Source organism: Macrobrachium nipponense, chromosome 7 (assembly GCF_015104395.2).
Source record: "Macrobrachium nipponense isolate FS-2020 chromosome 7, ASM1510439v2, whole genome shotgun sequence".
Lineage (NCBI taxonomy): Eukaryota > Metazoa > Arthropoda > Malacostraca > Decapoda > Palaemonidae > Macrobrachium > Macrobrachium nipponense.
Window position 1 is genome coordinate 86901846 of NC_061109.1, and position 12015 is coordinate 86913860.

Sequence of the window (12015 nt, forward strand, 5' to 3'; positions counted from 1 at the left end):
ATGTACATTAAATTGCGATCATTTTGGTATATAACACATTGTAAAACGATAAAAGCAACACAGAGAAAATATTATCACAAAATAATGCATGAATTCGTAAGCGCGAGGACGTAAACAAATATTTTTTCAAAAATTCACCATAAATCTAAATATTGTCCTAGAGACTTCCAATTTCTTTCCAAATGAAGACAAATGATTGAATATTATTATACTGTAAGAGTATTAGCTTACAATTGCAGTTTTCGACCATATCTGACGAGTTAAAGTTGACCGAATGTCAAATTTTTTTATATATATTTTTTATATGCAATTATTTTGGAAATTAGAAAAGCTACAACCTTCAAATATTTTTAGTTTTATTCTACATGAAATTGTGCACATTTTCATATATAAAACTCTATGAAATGCCTAATATGTAATGGAGCAAATATTCCGAGAATGGGACGTACGTATTTCGGAGATTTGTGGTGGAGAATCCGCGCGTGGAGGGAAGGAAAGTTTTTTTTTTAAATTCACCATAAATCTAAATATTATGCTAGAGACTTCAAATTTGTTTCAAGATGAGGATAAATGACAGAATATTATTAGACTGTAAGATTTTTAGCTTACAATTGCGTTTTTTGACCATTTCGGTAGAGTCAAAGTTGACCGAACATGGTTTTTTTTCTATTTATTGTGATTTATATGCAAATATTTCAAAAATGAGAAAAGTTACAACCTTCAATTATTTTTTGTTGTATTCTACATAAAATTGCGCACATTTTCATATATAAAACTTTATGTAACGGCTAATCTAAAATGGTGCAAACATTACCACAATCGCACGTATGATTTTTTCGGAAGAGTTACCGCGCGGACGTAAGGAAAATTTTATTTTTTTCACAAATTCACCATAAATCGAAATATTGTGCTAGAGACTTCCAATTTGTTGCAAAATGAAGGTAAATGATTGAATATTACTAGAATATAAGTGTTTTAGCTTACAATTGCGTTTTTCGACCATTTGGGTAGAGTCAAAGTTGACCGAAGGTTGAAAATTTGTCACTTATCATTTTTTATATGAAAATATTTCAAAATTGATAAAAGCTACAACCATGGGTTGTTTTTAGTTGTATTGTGCATGAAATTGCGCACATTTGCATATATAAAACTTTATGTAACGGCTAATTTTAAAATGGTGCAAACATTACCACAATCACATGTATGATTTTTTTCGGAAGAGTTACCTCGCAGATGTAAGGAAAAAGTTTTTTCATAAATTCACCATAAATCGAAATATTGTGCTAGAGACTTCCAATTTGTTGCAAAATGAAGGTAAATGATTGAATATTACTAAAATATAAGAGTTTTAGCTTACAATTGCGTTTTTTTACCATTCCCCCCCGGTAGAGTCAAAGTTGATCCGAAGGTTGAAATTTTGGCACTTATCGTTATTTATATGAAAATATCTCAAAACTGATAAAAGGTACAATCATGAGTATTTTTTTGTTGTATTCTACATAAAAATGCGCAAATTTTCATATATAATACTCCATGTAACGGCTAATTTAAAATGGTACAAAAATTATGTCAAAGTGACGAAATAATTTCCGAGATGTGTCAGATACTTTTTAGTGCGGCAAGAAAGAAATTCGCGCTTGCGCGCCTGCGTAACGATTGTAAACCAAACAACACCTTGATCCGTGAACTCCCAGCATCCCCCAAGGCGCGTGATTCAAGAGTTTTTGGCTGGTAGGCCTAAAAGTATTTTTCCGCAAATTTAAAAAAAAACTTTTGTATGTCAACGTAAAATACGTCCAGTCGGCACCCGAGAGACAAAAAATGTCGACGTGAAATATGTCCAGTCGGCGTTTAAGGGTTAACAGCGCCCTAGGCCAGTCAAACGGCGCCTTAATCCTGCGATGGCGCAATATATAAAAAAAGCCTAGCTTTAATCCTTGGGTGTGTAGAGTATGTAAAGATATAATAAGGTTTTATACAGTGTACAGGTAGCTGTAGTGTTCAAGTCACGATGATTCGTCTTACGATAATCCGATTTTATGAGAGACCAAATTACAATAGCCTAACTTTATCCCATCTTCTAGTTACATAAGTTCAAAAACAGCAAAAGAGAATGATGAAAGTATGGTTTTAACGTTACACTTGTTGCTAAACGTGTACAGCCATGAACAACCGAACGTGAAACAATTTTTTTTTTTTTTTTAAGTACAACCGAATTCGATAACATCCGTTTGGCTTGTATTTCAATCATCGTACTACAGTACACTATTACCGTAGTTGTTATAAATGACGTTATGTAGAATAGAACTGAGATATCTTAATGTAATAACTTTATTCGCTATAGATCAAAGATCAATCGGGAAATATACTGTTAAATTTAAACCAAGTTATAACTGAAGCTGAGAAAACTGTTCAAGCTGCTAATGGGTATTATCGTGCATCAGCAACAACGATAAAACTCCGGTAACGTATGCCATCAAACACAACCGTAGATAAAGTTGAGATAAAATAATTTCAGTCAAAACTACTGGGCTTGAAAGAACACATTTTACTGTTAGTTTCACGTCGATATAAGATAAATAATGTAAAGTTCGTATTACGATGATATAAAGGAAAATTGCGAACGGAATCACATAATTTCTTACGCAATAAACATGCTGCCAACATAATCTATTAACGAAAAAAAAAAGTTCACAATCCCAACGAGACATATTCGATTCATATTTCCACCTAAATACACATCGTGTAAGGAAAAATAACTTTGTCTCATTTAAGTCAAGTATCTAGATATTCGTTTATGCCAACTAGAATAGAAGCAAGAAAATTCGCTCAGAAATGCATTAAATATGGCGAAACAAACTTGTTCGCCATCAGCTGATTTGAAACCAAAACATTGGCTGCTCCGCGGCGGAATACTAGCTTAGATTTCCTGTAGTATTTTATAATACAATAATATGAGAATACATACAATATTATTAGATACAGTGAAGTAATGTATAACTTTTTAAAGGATTTATGGAAAAGATGCATAAATAATAAAATAACACCTTGCATTTTTCGGGTCGAACATGAAAACACATCCTCTGAAAAATGTGGAGGGTAGTTACAAAAGCTGCCTTAATTTGTATCATATTTATGTACAAAAATAAAAATACTCCATATGTAATATATTTTCATATACATTTTAAAAGTAAGAGCATAAACATTTATAAAATCGACACATCGATCGCTAAATTTGCACTCTTTTCAACTATATTTTCGGAAGAGTGGCAGGCAGCTGCTTACAAGAATGAACATGAAAAAACATCGTATTTGATAACGTGAATGGCAGTTTCAAAAGCTGCCTTAGTATCATATTTCTGCGCAGAATTAAAAATACCCTATACATAATACATTTGCATATACATTTTAAACATTAAAGCATAAACAGTTATAAAATCGACACATCGATCGCTAAATTTGCACTTTTTTTAACTATATTTTTGGAAGAGCGGCAGACGGCGGCTTACAAGAATGAACATGAAAAAACATCATATTTTGTAACGTTAAGGGCAGTTTCAAAAGCTGCCTTTGTATCATATTTATTTGCAGAAATAAAAATACCTATACGTAATATATTTTCATACACTTTAAACATAAAAGCATGAACATTTATAAATCAACACATCCATAGCTAAATTTGCGCTCATTTAACTCGATATTTTCGGCATAGAACAGCGTCAGAGGCATATATTTTACCCTAATACCTATGTAATAACTCTCAATACAGTTTTTTAATATCATTTGCATAACCTTTATGGGCTGAACGGTATTTCTACAAATGTATGTACTCGTTAGACATAACGGCGCTAGCGGCGCTGTTGACCGAAAATTGTGCCGTAAAAATACCTTATTCTTTTAATGAACATTTTTGACGACAGCCGTAAAACCAATTCGCTGTTGAGCGATTGCGCTGTTAACCGCGGGCCGCCTGTACATCTAAATTATTTAAAATTAGTAGTTTGAAAGAAATTTGTATGCAGTTATTATTATTAATAGGGCATAGTTTTTCCAGACCTTGTATGCAGTAACAGTCTGGGAAACATACAAGCCAAAATGTGTTGGCTTTGAAATTTTGAGGTCACATTTTTTTCATTTTAGGCTTTGGAAGCAGAGATCCAGTCACACGAACCAGTTATCAACAATGTTAATAGTAGATCACAGCAGATGATTCGCTCTGGTCACTTTGCAATGAATGAAATAGAAACCAAAATCAAGTTGCTGTTATCTAAGCTTACCCAGTTAAAAGATACTGCAAGTGTCCGAAGGCTGAGACTTCTGGATGCTGTTGAATCACAGATGGTAAGATCATGTACATACCTTTTTCCACACATTTAGTTGTTGGTATATTTATTATTTCTTTTACTTTACACCAGAAAATATTTGGCACTTCTTGTATCTATGCTTACATCTGTATCTGATTAAATTGCATCAACTGGACTCCGGCAGCAGTAATCATTGTATTGTTGATATATCCAGGATTTTTAATTGAGAGAAAACTTATCAGTTTTTCCTTTTTAGTTCTATAGTGAAGCAAGCGAGGCAGAGACATGGATGCGGGAAAAGAGACCGCTGTTGGTAACGCAAGATTATGGGAAAGATGAAACTTCAGTTGCAACTCTTCAGAAGAAAACTGATAATGTTGCCAGAGACCTCGAGAGTTTCAAGGCTACAGTTGACAAACTGTCTGGTCTCTGTGCAAAGCTGACAGAGAGAATGCACTTCGACAGTGAAAACATAACTAAAAAGATGGTATGTTTATAGTCTTGTTATTAGAGGTTGTGAGTGTATTCTTTATCAGAAATGTTTGCCATATTTAAAGATAAAAAGTTGAAGTCTTAAAATTTTGCTTGTAACATTTAGGGTTTTGTGAATGATTTCAGGATGCAGTCAACCAGCAATTTGGTGAATTGAAAGCATTGCGAGAAAAAAGAAGCAAGAGGCTCGAAGAAAGCCTAGTGCTTTATAGATTCCTTCGAGAGGCAGAAGAAGTTGGGGAATGGTTGAATGAACAGATGGTTATAGCAGCCAGCGAAGATTATGGTCGAGATGTAGAGCACGTTGAAATTCTGATTCAGAAGTTTGAGTCTTTCCACAGTTCTCTGACTGTGAATGAAGAAAAGGTCATTGTAATTAAGAAAAAAGCCAAAGTACTCATTGAAGGTAAACACCCAGAGCCAGAGCGGATACAAGAAAAGGTTAGTTTTTATCATTGCTTGGGAAATGTTTTAGCTATACAATGGCTGAAGTTGGAATTTTATGGTAATGAGACTGAGATTATGTATTTTAACATAGGAATTTACTAATTTTCCTTTTAAGACTGAACCATTTAAATGCTTTGTACTTGAAAGCACTACTAGTATTTTAATGTTTGAAATATTTTGATATTTGTATTTGGTGTTGGTAAAAATATTTTTAGAAGGTAATCATTTGGGATTCTATTTTGTGTAGTATATTGGCATATAATTAAAAAGTAGGGAATTATTCCAATTCAATTTTCTTTGCAGGTTGACGAACTGCAGCAGTTGTGGGATGATCTTAAGGAGTTGGCTAGTGCTAGACAAGAAGCACTTGCTGGTGCAAAACAGGTATGTTAGTATTGCTGTCCTGTATGTCATATTTCTTGTGAGATGAGGGCCGCATGTATGGCTGTAAGTCTGTGTCTGCATATATTTGTGGATGTTTTGGTGAGAAGATTACTTCATTGTAGTATACCCTTCACTGTATAGTACGTATTTGCATAATTTAGTGTTAGATATATTTTCTCTTATTTTATGGACCTTTTTTCTCATGTCTTAAACTTTGATAATTTCTGTTTTGCTTTCCTTTTTTCCTTGTACACTTTGCTTATATACAGCATTATCACTGTTTCTGTATTATTAATAAGTTCATAAAAGAAGAAAAGGCCTGTTGAGATTCTTTTCAAACTTAGATAGTTCAGAAGATCTCTTATTGTTTAGGAGACTGTTTGTTCCGACACGTTATACAAACCATCGTTCCTTTACAATAGGAAGATTACTTTAGCGGCAGCTGGAACGGTCGTAAGCTTCAAACAAGGGGTTAGGTAGTTAACTGCTTGTCCGACAGTGCGCTCGCCGCGCGACTGAGAGGCGAAGAATCACTTTTGCTTTCGGCCGCGTGTGTGTAGGACGTGTTCGTCATCGCTCTCTGCCCGCTTCATCGTCGTATGCTTTGTTTATATTGTATTTGTTCCGATACGTAATACAAACCCTCGGTCCTTTAACAATAGGAAGGTAACTAGCGGCAGCTGGACGGTCGTAAGCTTCGAACAAGGGAGAACGGTAGTTAACTGCTTGTCCGATCGTGCGCGCGCCCCGCGCGCCCGAGAGGTGAAGAATCACTTTTGGCTTTCGGCCGCGGGTGTGTGAAGGACCTGTGTTGCGTCATCGCTCCTCTGGCCCAAGCTTCATCGTAGTATGCTTTGTTTATATTGTTGTTTTCTACTAATGGTTTGGTTTGACTTGAAAATGAAACTGTAAGTACACTGTTTTCATTTTCATTACTTAATTATGAATCAACATGGAGCTATCGCCGTAGAGACGGCGATTTCCGCTCTTTTCATGAATTGAACCCTTGAATTAGTCTCGGTGCCGAGGGCGGGCGCACTCACGCCGAGTCATGTATTTTGGGCGAAAGTGTGTAATTGAAAGATGTAAGTACTCTTTTTCATTATATTTTTGCCCTGTGCGTTCGTTGCCGAGAGCTTGATTGCGCTCGGCAAGAGCCTCTTATTTTGTATGAATAGAATGCAATGAAAGTGGATTCGCAATGCAGTTTTCTTTTCATTTTCATTTATTAATTGCATCAAATTTAATTTTGGATCAAATTCCGCTCTTACCCGGGAATTAAATTCCTTACGAATTTATTGCTGTGGAAAGTGGAAAATAGCAAGTGCAGTATTGTTCATTGTTTTCCATATTATATTTATGATAGCATCCATATATTATGGATTCAAGTTTCCGCTCTTACCGGAATTGATTTTTCCCTCTTTAAGTTCTATGAAGTGAATCGCAAGTGCAGTATTCTGTTTCATTTTCATATTACTTTTCACTGCTGTGCGGGGGTAGGAAGCGAAGGTCTGCCAGGAAGTCGTCGGAAAGCTCTCCCGCGACTCCCTTGGTATCCGATTCTTCGTCTTCTTTCCTGCCCCCCCGCTCAGCTTCCTCTGATTTTGTTTTTGGGGTCTTCCTTCCGTTCGGGGTGGGGGCATGTCTCCCCCCCCCCGTGCGTGAGGGAACCCCTCTTACTAATCTGTCTGTGCTACCGCAGGTGCTACAGCCGTGGGAGACGACCTTGGACAGGTATGGACCACTGCGGCTGCAGGGCGTGCCTAGCATCCACGATCTGCTGCAGAGTCTAGCGAGGTCATGGGGCGGTGACCTTGGAGTGGTCTCCACTACAACCTTCAACGGCCGCTTATGCTGCTTCCCCCGCTGGTCTACACCCCATGCTGTGTCGGTGACGCCGTCTGCCGCTTCTAGGGCCGGTCGCCGCCGTACCGAGGAGGGGTATGCCGCCGCTGCCTGTGTTTTCTTTTTTCGTGTTGCCTGCCCCAGACTTCCGCTGTTCCAGAAGCTCGCCCCTGGACCGGCCGCCAGTACCACGCTGGCTGCCGATGATTCTACGAGGCGATGGCTGGGCCTCCGTACCTGTCGCTGATGTGGTTCCCGCTACTGGCTTGGCTGTCCCTTCTGTGTTTACCGCTGCCGCTGTTCCTGCCGCTCCTGAGCTGGTTGCTGTTCCTGTCGCTCCTGGTTCCTGCGCCTGTCTATGCTGGTCCTGCCCATGGTGTGTCTTCCCCAGCTCCCAGGTCCTTCCGGACAGGTGCAGTCGGGCCGGGTTGCTTCGGCAATAGGCCCGACTCCGGCCTGGATGGAGGACCTGACGACTGTCCTGCGTGAGCTGACGAAGAAGAGGAAGGTGTCATCTGCGTCTGTTGCTGCCTCTTCCCCCTTCGACTTCTAAGGCCCATAAGCCGAAGAAGCAAGGAAGGCGCCTCCACCCCTAAGAAGTCTCCTTCGGGAACTTCTAAGGGCCCGTCCCACCTCGGTGGGACGGGGGGTCCTTCTGCTGGTCCTCCTGCTCCTTCGGGAGCGGGGCCCGTCTCCCCTTCCGTAAGGAAGAGAATAGACGGGGACCCAGGAGAGTATCGGTTAGCTCTGGTACTTCCTCGCCTGGTGCTAGCGGCGATGCCGCTACGCCAGGTTCCGGCTCGGTCTCTCGTTCGCGGGAGATCCCGAGTGTACGCTCCCTCGGGAGACCGTGCAGCCAAAGTTTCGGCGCCAGAGTTCGCTCGGCGCCAAGACCACGGCACGGAGCAGAAGGCTGGCGAGAACCGCTCAGGTGACTCTCGCCAGGCCAGCGGCCGCTCTCGCAGCGACCAGCTGGTAACCGGGTTTTGTTTCCCCCTAAGAAGACTCCTTCGGGAAACTTCGAAGGGCTCGTCACATTCCGGTGTGACGGGGGGTTCTTCTGCTGGTCCTCCTGTTCCTTCGGGAACGGGGCCCGTCTCCCCTTCTGAGAAGAAGAAGAAGACGGGGACCAAGGGTGTGCTGGCTACCGCTGGTACACCCTCGTCCTGGTCCTTGGCAGCTCTGCTGCTAAGCCAGGTACCGTGGCTCGGTTTCTCGTCCGCGAGAAGTTCCAGAGTGTACGATCTCCTTCGGGTGACCGTGCAGCCAAAGTTAAGACGCCTGAGTTCGCTCAGCGTCATGACCGAGGCACGGAGCAGAAGACTGTCGAGAGCCGCTCAGGTGACTCTCGCCAGGCCAGCGGCCGCTCTCGCAGCGACCAGCCGGTACCTCGGGTGGACGTGACGGTCTCTGACCGGCCACGGGTTGAGGCTGGGAAGAGGTCCCCCAGGTCCCCTCGACCGCACGGGTACCAGCCTCCCGGCTGGTACCCATGAAGGTTTGAACGTGGCCGACTGGAGGGACCGCATCACCGGTCTCACGGCGAAAGCGAGCTCTGCAGGTCACCTGACCCCCGCGCCTCTCCCACAGGGACCGGGCGGATACGGTGACCAGCAGCAGCTCGTCTGACGCACGGGACCGGGGTCGACGTGCTCCAGTCGAGCCGCTCGCCACAGGTGAGCGGCACGGCCAGGCCTGCAGATCGATCCCCACCGCGGGTTGGTGATCGGCTGCAGCCCCCCACGTACGCTGGTCCTGCCAGCGAGCGGGGGGGGGAGAGCGTCAGGTCTGTCTCTCCACTACCTTCAACTTCCTCGGGCTACACCGGGAAGAGCGAGGTAGCTAGGAGTGATCGTGAGAGGTGCGCCGCTCACGATCCCGTCACGACGCCGCACGTGCCACGTATGGTCTTAGGACCAACCAGGACGTACGCGCAAGTGATTGGAGGCGACCGTCAGGGGGAGAGGGGGTAGCGTCAGTTCTGTCTCTCCGATACCTTCAACTTCCTCGGCATACGCCAGGAAGAGCTAGGTATATAGGAGTGATCGTGAGAGATGCGCCGCTCACGATCCCGTCACGACGCCGCACGGGCCAGGTTGGTCTTAGGACCAACCAGGACGTACGCGCAAGTGATTGGAGGCAACCGTCAGGGATCTGTTGCTGGTCCTTCTTCTGAAGGAGGTCCTGGGAGCTGCTCTTGTTGGAGGGACTGGACGGTCCTACTCCTCAAGACGCTGTAACTTCCGAGATTCAGAGTAACTTTACCCAGGTTATTGCACTGATTCGTCAGCACAACGACCGGGGGGAAGGATCGCCGCTCCACCAGCAGAGCCCATGTCTCTGCTCGAGTCGTTTTGGGGCCCGAGAGGGAACCCAAACCGACGGTGGGTATGCCGCGATCGGAGCTTACCGATTCTGTCTTGAACCAGAGTCTCTCGTCTCCGGACAAGAAGGCTCTCTCAGTTCTGGCCGGTCGATCAAGCTACTTCCACCTCCTCTACTGCGACAGCGGCGTTTTCTACGTGTCTTCGGACACCGTATTTAAATACTCCTTCGGTCCTCCTGAGAGGTTTCGACCTCGACGAGGACTGGAATGAGTCGGAGGACGGTATCGGCTCTCTCCTGTCAGGTGTCGATCAGCCCCACCCAGACGACGTTCACAGTGGCGGCAGACCCTTACCTACAGTGAGAGTTCGTAACCCTCCTCGTGGGAAAAACGTTTTCTTTTCTCCTTGACGATAACGTTTTCCCCAGACTCTGGAGCAGGCCATCGCCGCAAGGCGATGGCTGCTCCTACTCTTCTCCAACTGCTAGTTCCACTGGGAAGGCGAGCGAGTATCCAATTCCTCCCCCATTCCTCTCTCCTTACGGCTACGAGGGAAAGGGGAAGGATCCTACAGAGATTTCTCTGTAGGATCCCACGTTGGGGACTGCGCTACCAGGGGGGACCTTCGGGTCCTACCTGACGTAAGCCCCCCGGTCGTTGAGGAGGGATCCTGCCCCATTCTCGATTTCTACGGGAATCGAGAGGACCACCAGCCGATATCGTTTGACGAATTCGGTGGGGGTTTTCGCAGACTGCTTAGAATTCTACGGAATTTCTAGCGCATTCAGAGTGTTTGGGAGTTTTTCTTACGATCTCCAAACACTTAGGCGACGACCACGGTCCAAAGTGAGCGAGACGAGAATCCCCGATATGTTCACGATAATCGGGAACCTCGCCTATGCTCGAATTCTGGAATTTCTAGCATTAGGAAGAAGACTGCTGCTGAAAGAAGACTATCTCACAGTAGGCGACCAACCTGGAATAGAGAAGAACGGACGGGAATATCCAGTGTTTGGCTGGAACTATCATCTTAGTATTCTGTTCACCATTGAAGCTTTCCTTCGAGGAAGACTTCTCCTTCACTCTCTTTAATAGAGAACGAAGGTGGTCGATCTCCAATCCTTATTTTGTTTTCTTGAAGGAAAGAATTTAGGATGGAGATCGTTGTTCAGAATCCTACAAATATACTACGTATATTAACCTCGCGACATGATTCTGCTAAGCAGTTGAATGGTCCGAGGGGTAGGCGCATATCCTGGTTATTCTACGGATTGCGACTTAGACGAAAAGTGTTCTAATTGAACTGCAAACCGGGTTGCCCTGCAACTCCCAGGAGTTTCCAGTTTCAATTTTTATATACTTATGGTGTTGTTCACAACAACACCATTTAGCTTTTTATATTTACGAAATTCGTTTTCGCTTAAATATAATTGCTCGAGCATATCTTTTTTATGCTCGGTGGTTCTAGCCGAACGCATTCCTTCGTGGGAGAGGTTACTTGGCAACCTCAGGGGATGACAGTCAGCGACAGCTACTGCGTATTGAATTGCCCGAGGCATTTCAGTATCAGCTGCCGCTTTGAGATAGACGGTTGTTTATGTCTTTCTCACCTGCTTTGATTGATAACAACCGTATCTCTGCCCAACAATCACGGACTTAAGTCTCTGATTAACGGGGATTCTCGCATACATGAATGACCATCTACTGCTGAGAAACGCTAGTATTCATCGTCTTCGGTATTGCGAGAATTTTAAACAGAGATATCTATTCGACTCCTCCCATCTTTCTGTTACCGCACGGTAACAGAATTCTGTAATAGTCTCTTGCTGCATCGTATCCCGATAATGCGAATGATTTTTGCGGAATCTGAGTTTGTCCTCAAAATATCTTGTATTCGGAGGTGTACAATTGTTCATTGTTCACCCCACCCGGATTAGCAGATGTATTGAAAGACATCGCCTACTCCCACACCTGCCAGCTCTACTTCCAAACGTTCAGCCCATGAGAAGCAGTTCTTCAAGCGGCTTCTCCCCTGTGTTTCATTACTGAAGAACGCCCCGCTTTCATTGCACAACGGACAGCAATGAAATGGCGGTTAGCGTTTTCAGTCATTGTAAGCACAGGTTAGAATCTTGAGATTCCTTCTCTCGATTCAGCTGGAAGACGTAGGTGCATTCATTGCCTACCTTCGTCTTCAACGTCACATAGTGTTGTTTC

General features: G+C 43.4%; 1 protein-coding gene across 1 annotated transcript in view; it reads left to right on the forward strand.

The window, feature by feature from the left end:
• LOC135217638 (spectrin beta chain, erythrocytic-like) overlaps positions 1-12015 on the forward strand; it is a 310746-nt gene that overhangs the window by 290273 nt on the left and 8458 nt on the right. Inside the window, exons 46-49 of the mRNA XM_064253604.1 lie at positions 4141-4341; positions 4561-4791; positions 4923-5237; positions 5547-5627. Coding sequence (XP_064109674.1) covers positions 4141-4341; positions 4561-4791; positions 4923-5237; positions 5547-5627 — 828 coding nt within the window. The remainder of the gene's footprint in view (positions 1-4140; positions 4342-4560; positions 4792-4922; positions 5238-5546; positions 5628-12015) is intronic.